At 46.8% G+C, this 26,466-nt stretch overlaps 1 protein-coding gene across 1 annotated transcript; it reads left to right on the top strand.

The window, feature by feature from the left end:
* Ccz1 (CCZ1 homolog, vacuolar protein trafficking and biogenesis associated) lies at positions 1-26,261 on the top strand. Its single transcript, XM_021222703.2, has 15 exons — positions 1-177; positions 1,325-1,422; positions 1,519-1,612; positions 2,837-2,914; positions 3,287-3,334; positions 4,824-4,907; positions 9,066-9,241; positions 12,282-12,363; positions 15,246-15,307; positions 15,534-15,645; positions 20,803-20,836; positions 21,413-21,530; positions 22,383-22,541; positions 23,434-23,561; positions 25,922-26,261. The coding sequence occupies exons 1-15, from the start codon at positions 64-66 to the stop codon at positions 25,975-25,977; spliced, it is 1,443 nt and encodes a 480-aa protein (XP_021078362.1). The 5' UTR covers positions 1-63; the 3' UTR covers positions 25,978-26,261.
* The last annotated feature ends 205 nt before the right edge of the window (positions 26,262-26,466 follow it).

Here is a 26,466-nt window from a genome sequence, read left to right as displayed (position 1 = left end):
GAGGCGGAAGTGCGGCGTTCCCTAAGGCTGCGGCCTCGGAGCGGGGGGCCGGGCCGGGCCGGGATGGCGGCAGCCGCGGCCGGGCCGGGGGCTTGGGCGGCCCAGGAGAAGCAGTTCCCGCCGGCGCTGCTGAGCTTCTTCATCTACAACCCCCGTTTCGGGCCGCGCGAGGGAGAGGTAAGCCGAGGGGGCCGCGCGCCGGTGTCAGCCGCAGCCCGAGGAAGGTCCGGGCCCGGCGACCCCGGCGACCCGGAGACCCGGCGACCCCGGCGACCCGGAGACCCGGTGGCCCCGGAGACCCCGGCCACCCGGCCACCCGGCGGTGTCGCTGCCCAGGCGCTGCAGGCTGCGTCCCGGACGCGCGCGATCCCTTAGCCGTGCCCGCCCGGACCGAGCCTGCTCCATGCCCGGTGGCTGTGCCCGGCCCCTGTCGCCGCAGCCTGTCCTGGCTGGCAGCGGCGGTCCCAGGTTAACCCCCTCCGCCCTTCGCGTCAGGTCTGGGCAATTAAGATTAAACTTGACTTCCCTTCTTGTTAATCTTCCATTGCAAAGGTGGAGCCGGATTGGTAGGACGGAGCTCCCAAAAGAGGGAACATGAAACAAAACGGAAAACTTGGAGGCGCTTCAGAAAGTTAATCTTTTTCTTTTTCTTTTTCTTTTTTCCCCCTCAAAATTGATGTTATAAGCGTTTTTGTTTCCTCCGAGTTGAGGGTGGCGACTTCCTCAGAACCCGTCTAGATCTGTGTTGTGTTGCAAGCAGATCACAGTCCCATTTAGAGGCTGTCAGCCCAAGTGCTCCTGAACCAACTTGGTGCAGTTGTGGATCCTGTATTCTCCTACAGGCGCACACCTGCATCTTCCTTGTGAGGGTTGGTGACACATGGGAAGAAATCCGAGACTTTCATTAAACTCATCTTGTACTACTGAGGAGATGTGATTTGGTGAACATCACAATTGCCTCTTACACTGATGGCTTGCAGTATTTACAAAATCATAATGAATTTTCTTTTTTGGAGGTGCTTTTTGTTTTTTTGTTTTTGCTCTTCAAGACAGGGTTTCTCTGTGTAGCCCTGGCTGTCCTGGAGCTCACTTTGTAGACCAGGCTGGCCTTGAACTCAGAAATCCACCTGCTTCTGCCTCCTGAGTGCTGGGACTAAGGGCGTGCGCCACCACGCCTGGCTCATTCTGGGCTTTCTAAAGACATTTTTAGGTGTTGTCCTTAGCCTCTTTGATGGGAGAGTTGGATGTTAAACTCAACACTTTCAAAGTTAAGATGAATAAATCCTGACATTAATGCTGTGTTTCTGTTTTCTTCCTGTGTTAGGAAGAAAATAAAATTCTGTTTTACCATCCAAATGAAGTAGAAAAGAATGAAAAAATTAGAAATGTTGGATTATGTGAAGCAATTGTACAGTTTACAAGGTAATAGTTTACATATGTTTTTTGTTTGTAGAGACTGGTGAATTCTTTCAATTTATACCATATTTAAACCATGTTTTTAAAACTTTTTTTCACTAGGACTTTCAGCCCATCGAAACCTGCAAAATCTTTACACACACAGAAGAACAGACAGTTCTTCAATGAACCAGAAGAAAATTTCTGGATGGTTATGGTATTTACATACACAGTAATAGTAAAGTTCTGGGGATCTTATCTTTAGGAAACACAGTGAAATTGGTTGCAATTTCAAAGTCAAAATGGTTATTGAGATTGGGGCTATATTTTAAGAAACGTTCTGGCCAGGCAATGGTGATGCATACCTTTGATTCCAGCCCTCAGGAGGCACAGGTAAGTGGATCTCTATGACTTCGAGGCCTGCCTTGTCTGCAGAGCCAATTCCAGAACAGCCAGAGGTAGACTGAGAAACCCTGTTTCAAAAACAAACAGACAAGCAGGAAGAAAGAAAAAACTTTGTTTTGTTTACAAATGGAGTTCAATAGTAGAATGCTTGCCTGGGTTTTTGAATAGACGCCACAAACAAACAAAAGAAATTTTTTGTCTAATGGTATAACACGTTCAATAATTTTTGTGTATTTGTGTGTGATAGAGGGGGTGGAAGTGAGCATTGCATGCCTTATGTATGGCAACCTTGAATGCTATTACTCAGGAGTCCATCTGGATTTCTGAGCAAGATATCTCACAAAGGTCTGAGAGAGCCAATTATGCTTGCCTAGTTGGTCAGCAAGCTCCAGGAATCCATGTCTCTGACCCCCTAATGCTAGGATTGTGCTACCATAGCCCACATTGGTTTGTTGGCAGGATCTCACTGTATAGCCCTGGCTGGCCTGGAACTCTCTTTGTAGATCCACCTATTTCTGTCTCCTGAGTGCTAAGAATACTGTGTCATCTCCCAATCCTCCTGATAATATTTATATTTTTATTTGTTTTTATTTTATTTATTTGTTTTGGCTGGGGGTGGGAGCTGGAGGGCAACTTGAGAGCGTTCTCTACTCCTACCGTGTTGGTCCTGGGTATTGAACCCCAGGTCATCTGCCTGGCAACAGACAAACGCCTTTACCTGAGGAGCCGTCTTTCTTTTTGTTTGTTTCGGTTTGTGAGACAGGGTTTCTCTGTGCAGCCCTGGCTGTCCTGGAACTCTCCCTGTAGACCAGGCTGGCTTCGAACTCAGAGATCTTTCTGCCGATTGCTGGGATCACATGTGTGCATCTGGCTGGCACTTGTTTATATATTTTATTGCTAGAGTTAGAACCCAAGCCCAGCTGGGCAAACATTCTACTATTGAGTGATAGTCCCAGTCCTACCCAGATTTTTAAAATTAAAAGAAAGCTTAAAACATCTGCTCATATCATTAATTTCTGTTTATCAAACTTCATAGGTTGTTCGGAATCCTATCATCGAAAAGCAAAGTAAAGATGGCAAGGCGGTAGTGGAGTACCAAGAGGAGGAACTGTTGGTAATGTGCGGTTTCTTATCCTGGGCTTTTAGGATGCTCCTGGAGATAGCAGATTACGTGCATTTAACCTCAGTAGCTTTAGGAACCTTCTTGGGCTTCATAGAAAGGTTTTATGCTTATTGCTTACTTTCATATAATCCTCTCAAAATACTTGAGTGCCTGTCTTATTAATACCTTCCACTGGTCATGTGTATATAATATAAAGCCCTTCTAAAAGAGGCGTATTGGTTTGTAAATTTGAATTTAAATACCTGTGATTTCAGCGTACAGCTCCGTAGGACCAAGTTTATAGTAATCATGAGCCTTTGCCAAGAGTGGTCCTGTTGCTGTGCCTGGGGCCCGGTGAGATGCCTGCTGTTTTCTTGTTTGTAGGACAAGGTGTACAGCTCAGTGCTGCAGCAGTGCTACAGCATGTACAAGGTAAGCCTGTGCTCCGCCTGCGCCTCACTGGGAGGGCCTCTGCACTGGGAGGGCCTCAGGTGCATTTGGGAGGAAGGAGGGCATGTGATACAAGTTTATTCTTTTTAAACATTTTTTTGAAGTTAAAATATAATTACATTGTTTTCTTCTCTTTTGACCTTCTGAATCCTCCCATGTGCCCCTCCCCCACTCTCTCATGGCCTCTTTAAAAATCATATGTATGTTTGTATGTATGAATCTACATGTGTGTATATGTATATGTGTATATAACCCTAACTATATATAACCTGCTCGGTCCGTATGCCGTTCCATGTGTGTATGAATTCAGAGCTGAGCACTTGGTACTGGATAACCCTGGGTACCCCCTCTCCACAGTCCTTGTTTTCCCATAGCCTTTAATCTAGGGCTGAGCCCCATAAGATTTCTCTCTTCCATGTTAACATGTCTCTTTTTGTGGTCCGTGTTCAGGTCTTGTTTGGGCAGCCATGTTGATGAGATTTCACGGGTTTAGCTTCTCTGACGTTTGTAGGAGATGCAGTCTCACAGCAAACTCACTGTTCCTCTGCCCCCTAGACTCCCCCTCCCCCTCCCCCTCCGCCCTGATCTTGAGCCTAGGTACAGCAGCTGTGTTGTAGTTATATCAGTTGTATCACAGAGTCACTTCTTTTCTGCATTTGATCAGCCATGGTTTTCTGCAACGGTCTCCATCTCTTGCAAGGAGATGTTTCTTTGCTGAGGGCGAGACCCTATATTTAACCTGACTACACACTGGAGAAAGACATGCAGGATCTGACTGGGCTGGCGTCTCTTTAAAATTAGGGTCTGTCCATGTCATCTGAGAATAAGTTTGGGAATGTTTATAAACAATCTTGTTCTGTTTTGCTTTCTGAGACAAGATTTCTCTCCATAGCTCAGGCTGAGCTTAGACTCATGGTCACCATGCCTCAGCACCCCAAGTGCCTGGCTCTAAAAGGAATGCTTCAATCTTTGAGGTGCTGGGCGTTGAGCCTAGACAAATGCTCTCCATTTGTAGCTACACTGGTATTTTTAACATTTTTATTTTATTTTTTTAATTATTTCTGGTGCCAGAGAGAGGGCTCCGTGGTTAAGAGCCTGTCTTCCTCTTCAGAGGCCCGAGCTCAGGGGAGGGCTATAGCCCCAGCTGATTGGGTAGCTGAGGGGAGAGAATGACTTTTGAGTTTGAGCCCAGCCTCCTGGGCAACACAGAAGGCCTGTACTCTCAAAATCAAACAGATAAACAGAAAGATGGGCAGAATTATTAAGCGGCCGTATGAAAAGCTGGTGTCTGTCGCCTAGTGTACTGTTTAGTAAGGTATATAATTTTACACTTCCTTTCTCATGAATACTTCCTATGCTTGAAAATGCCTGGGAGGTGTTGATGAGCCCTGTTCAAGGTGGAGCAGAGGAGCCTGTCGCATGAGTAGCATGGGACACTGATGCCACTTTCCACAATGTTTTACATTATTAGCTTTTCAATGGGACGTTTCTGAAAGCCATGGAAGATGGAGGTGTCAAGCTCCTAAAGGAAAGATTAGAGAAATTCTTCCATCGGGTAAGTGTCCTGGATTTTATTTATAGCTTTACTAAGACCTTGAGGGAAATTATCAGCGAAGCTGGCAATAGGGGTCAGCGGCTGACCACTTACCTGGTGTGGATCAGAACCTTGGTTGATCCCCAGCATCATGGGGGGGTGTTCTAGAACAATACAGAGGCAGGAAAACTTGATTTTAATTTATTCTTAAAGGTATATAAGGTATATATGATATATATTATATGTATATATCATATTATGTATATATATCAGATATATATCTTATTGCATGTGTGACATATATTGCATTGCTATTTTGCCTGCATGTATATATGTGTGAGGGTTCCAGCTGCCCTTGACCTGGAGTTATAAGCAGTTGTCAGCTGCCATGTGGTGGGCACTGGCAACTGAATCTGGACTATTGCTCTTAACCAGTGAGCCATCTTTCCAGCCCCAATTCATTGTTTATATTTTTAATTGTATGTGTATGTCTGTGTGGGGGTATGCGCACATGAGTGCAGTGCTCATAAAGATCAGAAGAGGATGTCTGATTCCTTGGAACTGTGAGCTCCATTTGTTCTCTAGGAGTGCTGGGCACCAAACCCTACTCCTCTGCAAAAGCAGTGTGAGCTCTTGGCCACCAAGCCGTCTCGCCAGCCTCCAGATCTGTTGTTTTTTTTAAGATATAAAATCCAGACCTCAAGTGTAGCAAAGAACCTGAGGATTGTTAAGGCAGTCCCAGGGCAGTGAGGCCAGTGCTCCTCAGCGCTCCTCAGTGCTCCTCAGCCTGTGAGCTCGCCTGTTGGAGCAGAGCTTCCTGCCTCCTTCCAGGGCTCCTGGAAGCAGCCCAGAGACGTGTCTCAGCTTAATCTTGTGCATCTGTGTATATCGTAGGGAGGACTTACTTCAAAGGCTGTCTCACTATGTGGGTGGGTTAGAGTGCAAACATTTAAACAATTACCAGAGCCACATGTTGATTTTACACACACACACACACACACACTTCTCTTTTTATTTTGAGGTAGGATCTTACTGGCTAGCCTATACTGACCTCAGATTCACAGTAACCCTCCTTTCTCAGCCTCCCAAAGTACTGAGATTATAGATATGAGCTGTCACATCATCAGCCTGCATTGGTTCTGTTGTCCTAACAGGCCTCACCCATACTAACTCGGGGGGGGGGGGAGGTGGCTGTTCTGGTGATGTGAATGAGAATGGTCCCTATAGACTCATAGATACAGAAGACAGAAGTTGGTACCGGGGACTGGGTATTGCTGTGGTAGGCCTGACCATACTTTTGTTTAGACGAATGTGGATTTGGGGACTTTGGATTTGGAAAGCTGTGGATGCATTAAATAGGGCTTAACGGGCCATCCTAGTAGGGATATGGAAGGCTTCGCTACTGAGTGTGATTTGAACGGTACAGACCTGGCCCCAGAGGTTTCAGTGGAGAAGAATTTCAGAATATGGCCTAGAGATCATTTTTGAGGTATTTTGGTAAACAATGTGACTGCTTTTGTTTTTTGTATTTTGTTTTTTTGTTTTGGTTTTTTGAGACAGGGTTTCTCTGTGTAGCCCTGGCTGTCCTGGAACTCACTCTGTAGACCAGGCTGGCCTCGAACTCAGAAATCCGCCTGCCTCTGCCTCCCGAGTGCTGGGATTAAAGGCGTGGCCACCACGCCCGGCTCTGCTTTTTACCCCTGTCTGAAGAGTCTACTCGAGTCTAAGGGAGTCTCAAAAAAGCCCTTCATAGATTTTGTTCTCTGGTTAAGTCTCATGAAGAGTATTTTAAACGAGTAGCAGGCTGAGAAAGGAAAAACAAAATATATGGCTCAAGTATTAAAGGGGCACTGGGAAGTGAAGTGGAACTGAATCCTGTGTTTTAGGAGAGAACAGATTAAGGGATTTGGGGGCAAGATCCTACCCAGCTAAATTTAGATCCAGGTATGGGGTTTATATATATATCTTTAATACTAGTTGACAAAGCCAAACAGATCTCTGAGTTCGGAGGCCAGCCTGGGTCTAGATGACGAAAAGCTTCAATTTAGGCATTACATGCCTTAAATCCTAGCATTACAGGAGACAGAGCTATGCAGATCTCTGAGTTCAAGGCCAATCTACAGAGCAAGTTCTAGGAAAGCCAAGCTTAGGCAGAGAGGGAGACAGGAAACAGAAAGCCAGTGTCTGCTAGCAGCCTTCAGATGAAGATGTAGAGCTCTCAGCATCTCCTGCATCACGCCTGCCTGGATGCTGCCATGCTCCTGCCTTGATGTCAGTGGACTGAACCTCTGACCTGTAAGCCAGCCCCAATTAAATGTTTTTTTAAGAGTTGCCTTGGTCATGGTGTCTGTTCACAGAAATAAAACACTGAGACAGAAGTTGGGAGGCACAATTTGAAAGGATTAGGAGGTGTGGCCTTGCTGGAGGAAGTGTGTGTGTGTGTGTGTGTGTGTGTGTGTGTGTGTGTGTGTGTAAGGGCTTTGGAGTTTCAAAAGCCATGGCTCAGGCATTTAATCCCAGCACTCTGGAGGCAGACAGGCCGATCTCTCTGATCTGGTCTATAGAGTGCGCTCTAGGACAGTTCAGGCTACACAGAAAGAAAACCAGAAAACAACAACAAAAGCCCAAGCCGGTCGGTCCTAGGGGCTCTCTCTCCCTATTGCCTGTGGATTCAGATATCGTACTATCAGCTACTTCTCCTGCACCATGGCTGCCTGCATGCCACCATTCTTTCTACCATGATGACAGTGGATTAAACCTCTGAAACTGTAAGCAAGCCCCAATTAAATCTTTTTCAGAGCAGCCATGGTCTTGGTGTCTTTTTACAGCAAGAGAACAGTGATTAACACAGCTGTCAGATGGATTCAGTCACACGAGTGAAATGTCCCAAGAGCTGAAACTCGAGCTAGTTCCCAGTCTCTTTCATTGTACTTTGGGCTTTGTTTCACTTGCCGCAGCACCTGTCAGATTCAGTTTATGTTCAGGTTATAATTCTCAGTTTGTTTTTTTCCCTAAAATACCTCTTGTCTTAGTTGCTGTTCCATTGCCATATAGAGATAAAAGGAAGTTTTTAAAGATTTATTTATTTATTTATTATATGTAAGTACACTGTAGCTGTCTTCAGACACTCCAGAAGAGGGCGCCAGATCTTGTCACGGACGGTTATGAGCCACCATGTGGTTGCTGGGATTTGAACTCAGGACCATCTCACCAGCCCTCAAGGCAGTTTTTAAAAGAAAGCATTGAATTGGGTTTGCTTATAGTTTCCCAGGGTGACTCCATGCCGTTCATGGCAGGGGGCATGGCAACAGGCTGGCAGGCATGGTACTGGAGCAACAGTGAGAGGTCACATCTCATCCACAAGCAGCAGCAAGCGAGAGAGAAAGTCCTGAAAGAGCTCGGTCTGGGGTGGGCTTTTGAAGCCTCAAGGCTCAACCCCAGTGACAGATGTCCTCCAGCAAGTCCACACCCCCCAGTCCTTTTCAAAATTTCAAAATTGTCCCACAAACTAGGGACCTAGCATTCAGTATGAGCCAGTGGAGGCTTTTCTTAATCAGACCATGACCTCCCTCAGCCCTGTCCCTGTATTGGTTACTTACTTTTTGGTTATTTGTGCGCATGCAGCCTGGGCTTGATTTTGGGTGTCAGTTTTTCATGCATTGAGTCAAGGCCTCTCCCAGAGGCCATCTTTCAGCAAGTGTAGCTGGCCTGCTTGCTCCGGGGATCCCATGTCTCTGCCTCCCTCAGCTGGGACTGAGGCAGCCTCCTGCCCGCCTGGCAGTTTACATACATGCTAGGGATCTGAACCCCAGCCCTCAGGTGTGTGGCAAGCATTGTTAGCCTCTGAGCCATCTGAAACATTTCTCACTCTAATGACCATAAGTCACTGTGGTGCCATCTTTCTCAAACCCTGCTCTTGCTCTCATTACTGTCCTGTCACGAATAAACTGCTGTCTTTCCGATTGGCACTGTGTCCATAGTCCTATCGAGTGGATCCTAAGAGACGCACACCAAGGACAGCTTTCAGCTTTTGTGTTTCAGGACTGGTACTGACTTCAAGTCCAGTCATTCTCAGCTTGTCCTCATGCTGTTTGTCACTGTGTGACTGTGGCTTCACAGCCTGATGTGAGCACTGTAGGGAGGGTGCAATTGTTAAGTTGATGTCTGTTTTCCCCACAGTATTTGCAGACACTACATTTGCAGTCATGTGACCTACTTGATATTTTTGGTGGAATCAGCTTCTTCCCATTGGATAAAATGACTTACTTGAAAATCCAGTCCTTTATTAACCGAATGGAAGAAAGCCTCAGTGTGGTCAAGTATACAGCATTCCTCTACAATGACCAACTCATCTGGTAAGTAACACCCTGTGACTTGGTCTGCAGGACATGGAGGTCAGGTAATGATACACACAGTAGCAGTGGGTGTAGTTGTCTGTCACACAGGAAATAACAGCAGGGCCATCAGCAGGAAAATTGTGTGGCCATTGGCAAATTAGGAGGAGAATTATTTAGAGCACAGCCGGGGGATAATAAACAATTAAAATTACCAAGCAGAGGAGCTTAAATAAAACTAGTGCCAAGACTGAGATGTCCCAGTGGCTAAAGCCCTTGCTGTACAAGTGTGAGGGTCAGAGTTCAGATCCCCAGAACTCACATAATCACTGGGTGGGTGTGGTGGAGGAAGACAAGAGGCAGGATCTCCAGGGCAAGCCAGCTGGTGTGAGCAGGACCCTGCCTCGGTGAATAAAGGACAAGAGCAGCTGAGGATGATTCCTGGTGCTGACCAACTGCAGACTCCCATGCATGCGTACACATGTGCACCTATGTACATACATACAAAATCATGCATACGTACATACATAGCACACACACACACACACACACGTACATGAAAATTGGCCAAAAAAAGGTGGAAGAAGAGAAAGGATGAACGGAGGAAGAGGGGGAGGAGGGAGCTGATCTCAAATAGCATATATCTCCAGCAAAGAGAGTTGGGGTGACGCCTGAAAGGCCACTTAGTGGTGATGTAAAGACAGCAGAAGCCACACACAAATACAAAGCAAGTTGAATAGAGTAAGAGTATATGTATGCCCAAATGAAGTGCTGAGATTTAAGCTAGATAAAAAATGTCTGGATTTTTATAATTGTGTGATGATTCATGTGTGGGTGCACACCCCACAGCACACTTGTGGAGGTCAGAGGACAGCCTGTGGACTCCGTTCTCTCCCCAGTCTTCAACCTCGGGTGGCTCACCAGGCTTGCATAGCAGGTGCCCTTACCCACTGGACTGTCCTGCTGGCCCTAACGAGTGTTTTATTTGGCTTCTGTTTTTTATTTTTATTTTTCAAGATAGGGTCACACTATGTAGATCAAGTTGGTATGTTACTTGTAATCCTCCTGCCTCAGCCCCCATCCCCAGTACTTACACATGTCTCAAAAGGGAAGTTGTGCCTTGAACCTGATTTCGGTTTTACTTTCTCTTCCCCTTTATCATCTCAGTTACTTCTGAAAAAGAAAAATGTTCTAAGTGTCCATGTGTTCGCTTTAGAAATTCTATCAGCGACCACCCCGCCGTGGTCGGTGCTGCCTTATGAGCAGTAAAGCTTTAGAACCACTCTTCCCTTCCTTACAGAGCGTCTGTGTCTGTTCGAGGCTCCTAGAGTGTGCACTTTTTTATTTTTATTTTTATTTTTTTTATTTTTTATTTTTTTTTGGTTTTTCAAGACAGGGTTTCTCTGTGTAGCCCTGGCTGTCCTGGAACTCACTCTGTAGACCAGGCTGGCCTCGAACTCAGAAATTTGCCTGCCTCTGCCTCCTGAGTGCTGGGATTAAAGGTGTGCGCCACCACGCCCGGCTTTTTTTTTTTTTTTTTTTTTTTAAAGATTTATTTATTTATTATATGTAAGTACACTGTAGCTGTCTTCAGACACTCCAGAAGAGGGCGTCAGATCTTGTTACAGATGGTTGTGTACGCATGCATGTGGTTGCTGGGATTTGAACTCCGGACCTTCGGAAGAGCAGTCGGGTGCTCTTACCCACTGTGCCATCTCACCAGCCAGCACTTTCATTTTTTAACATTCATCTTTATATTATTTGTGGGTATAGGTCTTTTGTCTGATGAAACCAGGCTGGCTGGCCAATGAGCCCCCGGGTGCTCCTGTCCCCACTGCCCCAGCACTTGGATTGTAGGCATACACTGCCACAGCTAGCTTTTAACACAGGTGCTGGGGATCTAATTTCAGGTCCTCATGCTAGCATGAGCCATGTTCCCAGCCCCTGTCACATTTTAGACGTGGTCAGGACATGAGAAAGCAGAGGGTACTATGTATGGGAGATGACCCGGTGCACGGTCTAGTGAGGGCATCTTGCAGAAGGGCAGCAGTTGTCTGCAGGGAAGGACAGTTCATTCTAACATGACAGGCGGTGGAAGAGGTGTTCTCGAAGAAACTTCTTCAAGGGTGGCTGTCTGCCAGCTCCCAACTTCTCCGTATTCCTGCTTCATTTTGAGTTGAGAAACCTACACTGAAACATAGAGAACAAATATCCACATATACTTCTGGTATCTATGGTCAAATTATATATCTGTAACATAGTGATGTTTTCTAGAATGTGGTATTCATTGTGTAGGCCAGGACACCAAGATGTCTTTCTAGAATGTTTCATGTGGTTACCACTGTTCCTTAAGTAACCCTGTATGGATTTCAGTCTGAAAGTCAGATCTATTGGACTTTAAAAAAAGCTTAAAAAGTGCATGTGTATGAGTGTGTGTGTGTCTGTCTGTCTGTGTCTGTGTCTGTGTATGCGTGTGTGTGTGTGTGTGTGTGTGTGTGTGTATCTGTGTGCGTGTGCTTGCGTGCGTGTGTGTGTGTGTGTGTGTGTGCACATGTGCACACATCTCTCCACTCTTCATTGGTTCCAGGGATCAAACCCAGGTCACCAGTCTTACAAAGCAAATGCCTTTACCTGCTGAGCCTTCTTGCTGGTTCCGTTGGGACCTTTGTTTCGAGTCTTAGTTAAAATACAGGACTGTGGAGCAGCAGCTGCTAGCAGACCAGCATGCAGTGCCAGCGCCTGGTCTGATGTGTTTCCTTCCTGAGCTTCCCAGTTGGAGGACCTGCGTGCCCTGTGCTTGTTTCGTTTGAGCTCCATGTAGCTTGGAGCTGCCTTCCCTTCCCTAGGCTGGGCTCAGACTGCACCAGCATGCCATCCTGTTTGTTTTTACTGCAGGGCTGGGGATGGGTCCGGGGCTTCGTGCTAGGCGAGCACGCTCCTATCTTACTGTATCCCTAGCTCAGCATCCTCAGACAATATAGAGACAAAAACAAGCTACTCTGGAGCAGAGAAGTCAGAAGACCATTTCCAGACTTTAACCCGTGCTTTCCTCATGTTTCAGGAGTGGACTAGAGCAAGATGACATGAGAATTTTGTACAAATACCTCACCACCTCACTGTTCCCCAGGCACATGGAACCTGAGGTATGATTGTGTTCTACAGACATACAGTAGATGGGGGAGGGGCAGGTGGGTGTGGTAAGCTGGGCCCAGGACACCTCTGAGCTGCTTTATGTTGGTCTATGATACTCAGGGATACTTAGCTGGGTATTGATCCATCACACATGGGAATGTGTGTCATCCTTCCTGCGATTGCTGTGTTCAGATGCAGTAGGTGGAGCAATCCATCATAGAGAGAAACCAGGTCTTAGATAGGGAGGGACAGGGATCCGTGAGGGCCCTAAGCCTGCAGTCTTCCTCTAGAAGTAGGCGACATTGTGAGAAGGTGGCTTACGCCTGGCTTATTTGGCCACAACTGTACTTAACTCCCCAACTTTCCACAGAGAACATTAGACACCAGCATTCTTAATTAGGCTGAAAGAGAAAAGTGTTCACAGCCCATACAATCATAATTTTTCCTTGCTCTAATCATTTGCAAGCTCCCCTCACCCTCATCCCATCTTCATTCTCTCCAGCGCTTCAGACTTGACTTGCAACAATGGAACATCCTCTCAGCTACACTCAGGGCTACTTGCTTGCACACCCAAAGCCCTGGGCTCTGTCCTCAGCACCTCAAGAAAACAAACATTGATAGAGAGGTTTAAGACGGGTTCCCTCCGAACATAGCTCTTTCCAGGCAGGTCAGACACAGCAGCCAGCAGCTGATGAACATTTACTGTGCACAGTGGCTGTTCCTCATAACCTTAGGATGGAGTTGGTTACACTGTCTTACAGCAGCACCCTGCTGAGATGCGAGATGCATTAGCCTCTCACTGCTGACAGGCTTCCTGAGGAAGACAGCTCAGAGCAGAAAGCCTGGCTTGTCTGTCTCAGGTTTCAGGCAAAGGTCGGCCGCTTGCGTGAAGCAGAGGCTGCCTACCTCAGTGGAGAAGCAGGGAGAGAGCAACCAGGATAGATCCGTCCTTCAGGGGTGTGCCCCATGACCTGCCGACTTCAGCAGGAGCCCATCTCAACGAGTCCATTCCTACTCAGCTTTGCAGTCGGCAGTGGATTTTGCCGTCCATAGCTTGGCTCCACAAGGTCCACTGACCTGTCAGCAGCACTGGCAGCTAGACCAGGTCCCCCACACAGGTCACTGAGGGACATTCTAGATCCAGACCATACACCTGTGCAACAAGGATGTGGCAGGGCCAGCACCGCGCTGCCGGCTCTCCAAGCCTTCCTTATAAGCACGCCCTTCAAGGAGCTCCTTCCGGTGCCTGTCAGCCTCTGTGCTCGGTGCCGCGGTAGAAGATTCTGTCTGTTACTTGATGGCATGCCTGCAGAGCACTGTGTAAGCCAGAGCCACAGCACCGCATGGCCATCCGAGCTCGTACGTGTGCGATCTGTCACAGATTAGTAGTGGGCTACGGGTTTTCATCTCTCGGTATACTGTGCATCGAAGATATTTTGAAGTTATATGTTAAAACCAGAAGAGCAACAAACATTTTTCACAATTTATCTAGTTTCATATGCAGGGACTTTTGCCTACATGCACATCTGTGTTACCATGTGTGTGCAGTGCCTTAAGAGGCCAGAAGAGGACACTTGGATCCTCTGGACTGGACTTACAGGATGTTGTGAGCTGTCCGAGATGGATGCTGAGGGTCAAACCCAGGACCTCCGCAAGGGCAGTCAGTGCTCCTACCTGCTGAGCCACCGCTCTGCCCTGAAACAATGTGTTTCCAGCAAAACCAAAGCAAGATAAGCACAAGTCTTCCAGGGAACCCGGTGTCACAGCTAAAGATGCACTCTGATCCCAGACAAGCCTGGTGTTGGTGTCTGCCATCAATGTCTGTGGGTGCACTCCTGTGACTCTGAGCTCCCACATGGAGGGAGTGGGAAGAAGGCAGTAGTCTCCATGGGGCAGTGTGAAAGACATGAAGAACCTTATGGAATTCTGTTACTGTAGTAGGTTGTGGGATTTAGGCTTAGATGGAGTCATATTATGATAGTCCTGGTTAAATTAGTCAGTTCTTTATTTTTTTTATTTTTATTTTTTGGTTTTTCGAGACAGGATTTCTCTGTATAGCCCTGGCTGTCCTGGAACTCACTTTGTAGACCAGGCTGGCCTCAAACTCAGAAATCCACCTGCCTCTGCCTCCCAAGTGCTGGGATTAAAGGCGTGCGCCACCACCGCCTGACTTTTTATCTTTTCTTTTAAAATTTCATACATGTGTGTACATACCACCGTACTTACCTGTCCACTTCCCAGGGCTCCCCAGACTGTTCCCTCCTGGTTCATGTCCATCTTCATGATTGTCTTATTGCTCATACCTCTCCCCCTCCCATCTTCCAGCTACTACGTTCTTTACTCTCTCCCTCCGTGTCCCTTGAGCCTAGATGGGGTGGCAGAAGGTTGATGGATGACCAGGTCTGACACCGAGCACTCACTCGCTCAGCCAGCGATCTGACCTGCTTATCTTTTTTTTTTTTTAAAGATTTATTTATTTATTATATGTAAGTACACTGTAGCTGTCTTCAGACACTCTAGAAGAGGGAGTTAGATCTCATTATGGATGGTTGTGAGCCACCATGTGGTTGCTGGGATTTGAACTCAGGACCTTTGGATGAGCAGTCAGTGCTCTTAACCGCTGAGCCACCTCTCCAGCCCTGACCTGGTTATCAAGTCCCTGCCTTAACCACTGCTCATGGTCGGAAAGGCTTCTCTGGCCAAGTCTATGGACAAACCCATGCATTGTAAGAGTGAGGTTTCCTTTATTTATTTTTTTTCTGGGTGGCAAGGAATACAGGAAATATGTGTAGCAAAATGGCTTGAGACCAACTAGCCGGTAGGAGTGCCATTTGTCAAACTGAAAGTTAAAAAAATAAAATGTAATTGTTCTCAACATTCATTTTGTTTGCAGTTGGCGGGAAGGGATTCCCCAGTAAGGGCGGAAATGCCTGGAAATCTTCAACACTATGGAAGGTAGGACGTCTGCTGTTCAGCTTACAGTACTGGGTCTCGTTTCTCTTCTGGTGAAGATAAAGTCATGAGCACTGGCTCGCCCTATGCGCAGTAATCTGAAAGGGAGTTCTCTTGTTCCCAGTGACATGACACTGTTGCTTTACGGAACATTGATGTCCCTTGACTAGGAATGGCTTTTGTTATGTTTACCTCATTGAGTTGAGTCATCTCTGTGTTTACTTTTAAGATTTCTTACTGGACCCTTGAACCTTAATGATCCAGAAGCAAAATGCAGATTCCCCAAAATTTTTGTAAATACAGATGACACGTATGAAGAGCTCCATTTAATTGTGTATAAGGTAACGATTGTTTTCCCTCCGGTGTTACAGATGAATGCTAAGGCATACCTCCTAAATGTTTCTTGGGACAAGTGTTACAAGTTCTGATTTGTGTAAAACTCAAAAAGGGTGTTCTTCTGCAGCAGGAAGTTGCCTTTCAACCTTTTTAGGCAATTTTGCTACTAGTGAAAGAAGTGTGGGCTAAGATGGGATTCAAGTGTCCAGAATCCGAGGGCCACACCCAAAGCGTAATAGGGACTGCCTCGGAGGAGCACAGATGCACAGGCCGCACTTCAGCCAGCTCTGCTTCTGTGCTGAACCCTAGCGTTTAGCCTAACTAATGCAAGGCTGCACTTTGTCTCACAGTGCAGAATGGGTATGTATGTGTAGGCTAAGCTTCCTTTTCATTTGGAGTGAGGCTGCTGTTCGCCTAGTCTGGCCTTCAACCTCTGGAACAAGCAGTCTTTACTTCTGTCTCCTAGTAGCAGGGACTGCAGCATGTGCCAGCATGACTGGGTAGTGTTTCTTCCTAACCCCCTCCCCTCCCTCCCTCCCTCTTCCCTCCCTCACCATTTCTCTTAAGGCAGTTGTGGTACAGGAAAGAAAAGTGAAAAAAAGTCTGTCTTTTGTCATATGTGAAACTACAAATTCATTTTAATTTAAAGGCTTAGAAATTATGTTTCAGGAAAACAGGATGTCACAGTCTGTGGGAATCCTTTGACTATGTGGAGAGTGGACTGATTAAAAGCAATGTCTGCGAGTAGAGAAGGCTGCAGCCTCGGCTGTGAGGAGAAAGGGCTGAGACGGTGACCACATGTTCTTCAGAGCACACAGAAACCCCCAACTCCGAGCGGCCAGCAGCCAGGCGTGGGGAGTGGCCGTGGAAGAGGGAGTAAGGACATATTGTCCTCTCTTCCTGTTCTTGCACACAGCCAAGCCTGCGGCCAAGCTGTGTGGCAGGGTGAAGCCTGAGCATTTTTAACAGCAAGTGACAAAGCCAGAGAGACCAGGGTGTGAGCCTCTGTGCCTGAGAAGCAGGCCGGCTCTTCCTTGAGTTGCACCTGCCTGGCATGACTGCCTCCCTCACCCCGTATGATGTATAAATCCACCTCCCTCAGCAGCATAAGGCTCTCTTATGCTCAGGTATGACAGAACCAAACCAGACCAAAACATCAGAACCCTATGAGTGCTGAAAGGGAGAAAACAGACTCTGGGACAGATGAGTGTTTAAAAAGAATTAGTACACATGGAGCCCAGCCAGCGAGGTGGCTCAGCTGTATGAGCTCTGACTGAGGACCTCAGTGTGACTTCCAGCACCCAGCTTGGGAAGCTCACAACTATTTCTAACTCCAGCTCCAGGGGATCTGACATGCTCTTCTGACATCTGTATGCCCCAGGTACATATGTAGTGCATAGGCATATATGCAGGCACCATCAATAAAAGTAGTGTGCATTGATTAGAGGAGTTGTGTGCATTAAGGTGAAGCAGGGTGATGTGAGAAGGCCCAAGTAGGCCAAGTAATGGCTCATGCCTGTAACCAGAGGACTCAGGAGGCCCAGGCAGGGCGGTCATATGTTTGAGGTCAGCCCAGCATTTAAAGTGGGAGTGCCCCCACAACCTACCACATTACAGGAACCTCAGTTTAATTGAAACTTTAATTTTTTTTGTATTGTGGGTGGGTGTAGTGGTGCATGCCTTTGATTCCAGCACCAGGGAGGTGGAGGCAGGTAAATCTAGGCCATCCTGGTCTACATAATGAGTTCCAGGCTAGCCAGAGCTACACAGTAAGACCCTGTCTCAAAAACATTGTGATAAGATAAACACTGTTAACACCATCTCTTTCAAGAACTCTGTCCTTTATATAATAACTCTCCATTCCTTACCTTGAAAATGCAGTGTGTGTGTGTGTGTGTGTGTGTGTGTGTGTGTGTGTATAGCATGCACATCTTACTTAGAGTTTCTATTGCTGTCTTAAAACACAATGACCGGAGACTGGAGAGATGGCTCAGCGGTTAAGAGCACTGACTGCTCTTCCGTAGATCCTGAGTTCAAATCCCAGCAACCACATGGTGGCTCACAACCATCCATAATGAGATCTGATGCCCTCTTCTGGTGTGTCTGAAGACATATAATAAATAAATCTTTGGAGCAAATAGGGCCAGAGCGAGTAGAGGTCCTGAGTTCAATTCCCAGCAACCACATAATGGCTCAAAACCATCTCTACATCTAAAGTATACTCATATACCCAAATAAATAAATCTTTAAAATAAAGACAAAACCACAGTGACTTTGGGGAGGAAGTTTATTTGCGTTTCCAGTTCTGTATCCTACAATCCATCATCCAGGGAAGTCAGGGCAGGAGCTGACTGAGGGCCGTGTGTGTGTGTGTGTGTGTGTGTGTGGTGCTGCTGCTTATGGCCTGCTCCTGGAGACTTGCTCAGCCTGCCTTCTCATAGGACCAGGACCACCAGCACTGGATTAGTGGTCCAACAGTGGCCTCTAGTTGCAATGTTCAGGAGCCCTCAGGACCTTTTTACTTTAGACACCAACTGCTTTCTTGAGGTATCTCCAAGATGGCCTTTAAAGCCAGTAGTTGACAGGAAAAGCAGATATACTCAAGGTACAGCTTGTCACAGTGAATGGCAGGGTTGGAAGTCAGTCTAGGGCCGGAGAGTGAATGAGAGCGCTTGCCGCACAAGAGCCGGGGCCTGGGTTCAGATTTCAGCTCCAGCGTGACAAGCCAGGCAAGGTCTCAGATGCATCTTTAGCTCTAGCTCTAGGGATATAATGGGGAGTTCTGAGCAAAGATGGCTGCTAGATGCCAGTTTAGTTGAAAAACTACAACAAACGCCCGATAGCTCCAGTTCTAGAAAAGACTGCCTCGAGGGAATATAAGGCAGGGACAGCCAATGCCGTCCTCTGTCTCCATGCATGTGCACACAAATGCACACACACCTGCACATATGCATACACACAGTCAAGAAGAGGTCTGTGCAGAAGGGTCTGGAAGTCAGCAGACTGGCTGCTCACACAGCACAGCACAGCTGATTTCTGCAGTGATGAAGGAATTGCACGGCGGCGATGCCCTCTAGGGAAGTTGGCTGGCCACCACGCCCAAGGTTTTATCAGGGATTGGTAGTCACTCAGCTGTCCCCCATATGCTTGCCCTTCCTCCCCAGCCCTGCGGCAAGCTGGCACTGAAGGACCCCAATGGATAGCCCTGTGGTTTGTCGTAGTTGAGATTTCTTTGACTAGGTGTGAGGGTGAGGCCGTCGTGCTATGATTTGGGAAGTGTTCTCCTGGTTTTGGAGGACCTGGAGAACTGGTGTTAAATCTTTAAGTGTTTTGTGGAATTCCCAGTAGAACTGTGTACATGGGTGTTTCTGTGTGACTATTTTTAAGTTTTATTTTAGTTCTTTTGAAACCAGGTCTTGCTATGGAGCTCCAGGTGTCCTGGAACTGTCTCTGTATGTCAGGCTGGCCTCAAACGCACAGATGTCCATCTGCCTCTAGAGGCCTCCCAAGTGCTGAGATCGGTGTGAGTCACCCCCTCCCCCACACCGTGATGGTGTCACTCCCTGTGACTGGGAGGTTTTGAACTACGAGGTGCTTGGTGGCGCTCTATCTTGTTTTTTCTTCTTCTTGAGGTTGCTTTGGTGGTTTGTATCTTCCTGGGAATTTATGAACTCCATGAAGTTAACGAGTTTGTCAGCACACAGGTCCTCACAGTACTGACAGGGTTTTGTTTTTACTTTGCCTATGGAGTTGATAGCAATCTCTCCTTTGCTTGTTGATTCCAGTAATAAGTCTTCTGTCCTTTTTTACATTCTAGCATGTGAAGAGGTTTCTCAGTCTTGTGTTGGTTTTCGCCAGCAGCAGTATTGGCTTCCTGTGTGGTCTCTCTTCCCTGTGGAGTCCTTCCTGCCCTGACTGTTAGTACCCCTTCCTGTGGTTTGCTTCTGCTTCCATTTGCTCTTTTTTCCGGGACTTGAGATGTGAGCCTAGGTTATCAGTTTTAGCTTTCTTCATAGTAGTCATTTGCAGTTATAAAGACTGTCAGTGTTCATACGGGAGCTTTTTTTTTTTTTTTTTTTGATTTTTCGAGACAGGGTTTCTCAGTGTAGCTCTGGCTATCCTGGAACCAGGCTGGCCTCGAACTCAGAAATCCACCTGCCTCTGCCTCCCAAGTGCTGGGATTAAAGGCGTGTGCCACCACCGCCCAGCTCACATGGGAGCTTTTGTAACATTGTGTGCGTCAGTGCATGAGCGCAGCTGCCTTGAGAGGCCAGAGGTGCCACATTCCCCTGGAGCTGGAGTTCTGTGCTGGGGACTAAGCTCAGGTCCTCTGCAAGGGCATTAATGCTCTTCAGTACTGACCATCCCCTCAGACCCCATTTGCTTTCTTCTTTTAGACATGATGTCATGTAGCTCAGGCTGACCTTGAATTGGCTCTGCTACTGAGACTGCCCTGGAATTCCTGATCCTGCTGCCTCTGTCTGGTGTTACAGTGTGCACCAGCATGCTTGGCAGTTTTAGCTTTATCCATGGTATCGGTTGCTGTTACTTGCTAATGTCATAGCTGCAGTCGTCTGCTGGGTCAGAGGAGGCAAGGTTGTAGTGACGTGGTCTCTTCTTAAGTTTTTTAATGGAAAGTGTGAGTCCGCAGAGAGGCTAGAACAGGGAAGTCCCAGGCAGCCAGCAAAGGTGAATTCACGAGATGCCAATCTTTTTAAAAGTTTTTGACAGGGTTTCTCTGAGTAGCTCTGGCTGCCCTGGACCAAGCTAGTCTTAAACTCAGATCCACCTGCCTTTGCCTTCCGAGTGTTATGATTAAAGGCATGTGCCATCACCTCCCAGTTAAAGATGCCAATCTGTTCCTTGTATTGTTTCATTTTGAGAACATTTTAAGCTATGCCACTTCATTTGTAAACACTCTGTGTCCCTGAGCCATGAGGCCATGTGCTGTATAGCCTAAGCACCGAGGCACTGTGGAACCACACACAGCCCAGCCCGTTTGTCCTTCCTTGTCAGCCGCTGTGCTGTCTGCCTCCACACTGCTCGGCACACCCTATCTCCTTACAGTGCATCTGTCGAGATGAGGCCAGGCTTGCCACATTTGCTCACAGCGGTCACCCCTCTTCTCTACCAACTGTAATCTCTGGTTTGTCTCCCCACAGGCCATGAGTGCGGCCGTGTGCTTCATGATTGATGGTAGGTGCCGGGGTGGGTCTGCTTCAGCCCTGCGGCTCAGCTCCCTGCAGCCTGCTGGGTCCTGTCCTTAATGGACAGTGTGTCATCACAAGCCACAGACAGGCTGTTTTACGCACTGCTCCCTGACAGCATTCAGGGTCTTCTCACCGGTGATCAGCAGGACCGCCCCCTCCCTGAGTGCACTTGCTGCGGTGGGTGGGATGGTGCCTGCCCTCTAAGGACTCAGGGCTAAGTGAGGTGTGCCTGAGGTCAGTGCTGGGTCGTGTGCTTAAATAAATACTTGACCTTAGGAGTTTCTGGGGCAGCCAGTTTGCCACTGTTTAAGGGATATGAAGCCTCCCTTGTAGGGAAAGGCTTCATTCATGTTAGCTAGACCGGCTCCAGCTCTATCTTTCTGTTTCATTTGGGAGGGACTGGCTTCTGAATGTTGGTTTTGTTCCCTGTCTGGCTTGATCTCATCTAGTTGGTCAGTAAGTTTTTCACTGGAATTATGTCAAGTTTGAGCAGTCACATGAGCAGGAGCTGGTGGGCACCAAGGGTGGCAGGGCTGAGCGTAGTTTCTTTAATTCCTGCCAGCCTCCACGCCGCTCACGCTGGATTTCTGCCGAAGACTGGACAGCATCGTTGGGCCCCAGCTTACGGTGCTGGCATCTGACATCTGTGAGCAGTTTAATATCAACAGGAGGATCTCTGGGTTCGTACTGCCTTTATTCTCCTAGACTAGATGGCTATGGACTGAAGGTGTGCAGTCCCCACTGCAGCATTTCCTCAAACTCTGGATGTGATGTGCCCTGGGGGAGGGAAAGGTAGGTCCCGATCAGAAAGTCCGTCCATTTCATGGAGGCTCTCACTGAGGCTGTGCGAAGTCTTACACGCACAGAGAGTGGCATTCGTGTGGCCAGCACTGTATACAGCGCACGTTCATTCCTAGCACTGGAGATAGGAAAACTGTTAGTCTCCTAAACCAGGGTCAGAGAGTGTTTCCTGCAACAGAACAGGTAGTAAATAAGTTGGACTTCATGGACAATGTACTGTTATTTAAAAGGATTCACATGTAGGGGAAATATTTTTTTGGTTAAGAAGTAGACTGCGTCTCCTTGGAAAATTCTATCTTATTAGATATCACATGTTATTATTATTGTTTGAAGCATTGGTTACAACTTACTGAGAATCTAGATTTGAGTGCCTAGCCATTGAAGATCAAGGCCTTTAGATAGTCATTTAATTCCATGTATTTATTGTGCGTGTGTCTAGGTCAGAATGGTCTGCAGGAGTCGAGTCGAGTCTCTCCCTTTGTCATGTGGGCCCTGGGTTCTGAAGCAGGTCTTCAGGTTTGGTGGCACTTGCCTTTTCCTTCAGAGTCACCATGCCACCCCTGCCATACAGTTTTAGTTTGTGTATTTTCTGTTCATGAGGGTCTCTTGGGTTTTGGTTTTGAGGCAAGGTCCTATAAATTGAGGCTGCCCTTCCACACTCTCTCACGTTCCTATGCGGTTGGGATAACTGTTCTTTCAGTAGTCACCATCTCAATGTCATGTCTGCACAGGTCTGAAAAGGAACCCCAGTTCAAGTTCATCTACTTCAACCACATGAATTTAGCAGAGAAAAGTACAATTCACATGAGGAAAACACCCAGCGTGTCACTCACATCCGTCCACCCAGATCTAATGAAGATTCTCGGGGACATCAACAGTGACTTTACCAGGTAACCCCAGTGACTTCTCAGAGTGATGTTGTCTTTCTAAGAATAGATTTAAAGGAATTATACACATATACATATGTATATTTATATTTATCTTTTTTTTAAAAAGATTTATTTATTTATTATATGTAAGTACACTGTAGCTGTCTTCAGACACTCCAGAAGAGGGTGTCAGATCTTGTTACTGATGGTTATGAGCCACCATGTGGTTGCTGGGATTTGAACTCTGGACCTTCGGAAGAACAGTCAGTGCTCTTACCCACTGAGCCATCTCACCAGCCCCTATATTTATCTTATTTGTTTGTTTCCATGGGATTCTTTGGATAGCCTAGGTGGTCCTTAAACTCAAGATCTCTCCGCCTCAGCCTTCTCAGGGCTGGGACTGTAGACATAGGCCTGCAGGCCTCGCTAAGTAATTCCCTTCAAACCAAGTGACCTAGGGCCCTCGAGAAGAGGTTGCTTCTGACATTGCCATTCACACGTGACTACTTAACTATTTATAACTACAACTTAGTGTCATTTCTTTCTTTTTAAGATTTATTTACTTTATGTATATGAGTAGCTGTACAGATGGTTGTGAGCCACCATGTGGTTGCTGGGAATTAAATTCTGCCTCTGCTTGCTCCAGCCCCAAGATTTATTTACTGTTATATGTAAGTACACTGTAGCTGTCTTCAGACACTCCAGAAGAGGGCGTCAGATTTCATTACAGGTGGTTGTGAGCCACCATGTGGTTGCTGGGAATTGAACTCAGGACCTTCAGAAGAGCAGTCAGTGCTCTTAACTGCTGAGCCATCTCTGCAACCCCTTAATGCCATTTCTTGTTTTGAATTCTTTTTCTCCTCCCAGTCTAGCTGTGTACATAAAACAATCCCACTCTGAAACTTTGTTACAGAGCAGATGAAGATGAAGAAATCATTGTGAAAGCCATGAGTGACTACTGGGTTGTTGGGAAGAAGTCTGACCAGCGGGAGCTGTACGTGATTCTCAATCAGAAGAATGCGAACCTCATTGAGGTCAATGGTAAGTGAGACCTGCTACCTCAGGAGACCTTTAATGCCACTGTACTTCAAATTATCTTTTCCCTGGGTTAAGAAACTATAGAAGCTGCACATTGTGGTCATACCTATAATTCCAGCTGAGGCAGGAGGATCAGGAGTTTACATTCATCCTCAGCTACAGAGTGAGTTTGAACTAGCCTGGACTACAGGAGACCCTATCTCAAAAAAAGTAAATATGGCCTGAGAAGTGGCCTAGTGGGTACAGGAGCGTGCTGCCAAGCTTGGTGACATGAGTATGATCTCTGAGACACACAGCTTGTCCTCCGACCTCATGCATGTATACTGTATCCCTCCATACACACACGTGCACATGCAAGAAAATAGGAAATTCTTTAAAGGGAAGTAAATTGGAGCTGCAGCAGTGGCTCAGGGTTAAGATGGAGGCTACTTCAGCACCCACACAGTGGCCTGCAGGCAGCCGTAGCTCTGTTCTCTCGGGATCTAACGCCTCTTCTGTCCTCTGACAGCATCTGACATGGTGATAGATATACATGCTGACAAAACAAAGAGTAGAAAGCAAACAAACAGGGACTGCAGAGACAGCTCCACAGGGCGAGGGTCTCTGCTGCTCCTACAGGGACTCAAGTTTGGTTTCTAGACCACATGGGGCAGCTCGTAACTGCCTCAGAAATCAGAAACAAGCAAAATCTCCTGGCCTTGGATCCCAGCTTTTCAAGAGGCAGGAGGATCAGAACTTCACAGTCTGCCTGGGCTATTAATGGAGTCTCTACCTTGAATAAAATGGTGGGGGAAAATGAGATGGGTGTCAGGTCTGTGAGGGATGTAGCCCATGGCTACACCTGCTGAGCATGAGTGAGGGCCTCACTCAGCCTCCAGTGCAAACAGATTCCAGAACACGACTCGTGAGATCCAAGCAGATGCTTCCATTCTGTGTATTTCAGGTTTAAAGAAAACTTTATTTCATGCATATGGGTATTTTACCAGCATGTATGTCTGTGTCCCACCTACTGTGTGCCTGGTCCCTGAGGAAACCAGAAGGAACTGCAGTAACAGGCAGTTGTAGGCTGTCCTGTGGGTGCTGAGAACCAAATGGGATTTTCTATAAGAATAGCAAGTGCTCCTAACCACTGAGCCGTAGCTCCAGTCCTCTATTAAATGCTTTTATTTCTCCTGTGGTGTGGGAAATTTAACAGTGCCTAAAAGAAAAGTGTTTTCTAAAGTGCTACCAAAAAAAAAAAAAAATCAGCAAACAAGACATAGCTGTACACTGTACAAATGTTCTTTTATATATACGAGAACTCTCCAGGCTGCCAGGTTGACAGGGCACTTCCAGCTGTCACCATCTGCACATGAGCAGAAGAATGCAAGTTTTTTTTTCTGCCTTCCCATCAGGGCGGGGTTGGTCTCCTTTCTGGACAGTGTGATCTAGCAGCTGTTTTATGGGTCTTAATGAATGTTGTCCTAGGGAAAGGATAGCATTGTTCTCATGGGGTTGGGCTTCGCCACTGCTCTCTGTGGCGTGATGCTAACGGCAGGCAGGGCACATAACAGGTAGGGGACAAATCCTACCAAGCTCATCATAAATGACATAGAGGATCTTACATCTTTTCTTTTGTTGGTTTGGTTTGGGTTTTTGTTTTGTGTTTTTGAGACAAGATCTTCCATCTGGCTGGCCTGAAAGTTGCTATGTAGGCCAGTCCAACCTTGAACTTACAGCCATTGTCCCACCTTTTCCTAAGGTTGTGATTACAGGCAGCCTCACTGTGCTCAGCATTAGGACATTTCAGGTCTTCATTTGCATTCGTATGTGGGTGCATGCAGAGATAAAATGGGAGTTTAGAGGAGTGGGCGTGGAGCTCAGTGGTATAGCATTTGCCTGGCATACTCAAGGCCCTGAGTTCTCTACTTCGCACCACAGAAATTAAAATAGGTGGATTTAGTGGATCCATTAATCCAAGGTGATTATCTCTGGGAACCTTGATTGACATCTCAGGACTGTAGCCAGGGTTTTTGTGCATCCATCCCGTCAGCTTTGCAAGAGCATTGCACTTCCAATGCTGACTCACTAGGATCTCAGGCTCTCCACAAGCCAGATCTTTTAGAACCAAAACAGTGGTGCCCTAGTGTGTGGGGAAACATGGAGGTCTCAAGAGTTTGTGAGCTGTTTCTCCGACTGCCTTCTCTGTTGGTGAATTATTTTGTTATTGTTGCTTACTCTTCTTAAGATAAAGTCAAAATTAATGCAGACATTTACTTATTTCCTAACTTTATCCCCAAAGAACTGGAGGTACTGATGGTAGCATCCAGCCCTCAAGGTCAGAGCCCTGCTCCTTGACACACTGTTTTCTGTTCTTTCTGCAGAAGAGGTGAAAAAACTGTGTGCCACGCAGTTCAATAACATCTTCTTCTTGGATTGATTCCACTGGCTCAGCAGAACATCTTTAAAAACCTCAACAAACCTTTCGTTTACCATTACAACTTACTGGTCATGATAGTGACTGGGTTAGTGACATAGTAAAGCAATACCTGCTTGGAAAAATCGCATTTCTACTTGGTCTGACGATTCCCTGAGGTTTCTAGATGTTAAATATTTATGTGAAATTAATTAAATGTAGTCAGCTGAATATCATTCCATTCTGCTGACTTTGTGTGGATATTTTACTGGGAATAAGACTAATAAATTGTTAAAGTTTTTAAAAATCCTAGTTTCCTACCGAGTCTCGTGTTGCTGGCTGTTTGGCTGCACTGTCGAGTAGGGCTCTAACTCCAGGCACAGGCTCAGAGGACTTAGGTTCAGGTCTCACTGCCTTCGTTGGGCTACTCACAGGCTCCTGTAACCCAGGCTAAGTTCTAAGACAGTGGTTCTCAAGCTTCCTAATGCTAGGATCCTTTAATCCAGCTCCGGA

Source organism: Mus pahari, chromosome 23 (genome assembly GCF_900095145.1).
Source record: "Mus pahari chromosome 23, PAHARI_EIJ_v1.1, whole genome shotgun sequence".
Classification (NCBI taxonomy): Eukaryota; Metazoa; Chordata; class Mammalia; order Rodentia; family Muridae; genus Mus; species Mus pahari.
This window is presented reverse-complemented; position numbering and strand designations above follow the sequence as displayed.

What these genes read in the sequence shown, in the direction of transcription:
- Ccz1 (XM_021222703.2), top strand. Translation starts at nt 64, where the DNA reads ATGGCGGCAGCCGCGGCCGGGCCGGGGGCTTGGGCGGCCCAGGAGAAG. An exon ending in AGTGCTACAGCATGTACAAG is followed by an intron (nt 3,335 to 4,823) that starts GTAAGCCTGTGC and finishes TTACATTATTAG; the next exon opens with CTTTTCAATGGGACGTTTCT. An exon ending in TAGAGAAATTCTTCCATCGG is followed by an intron (nt 4,908 to 9,065) that starts GTAAGTGTCCTG and finishes TTTTCCCCACAG; the next exon opens with TATTTGCAGACACTACATTT.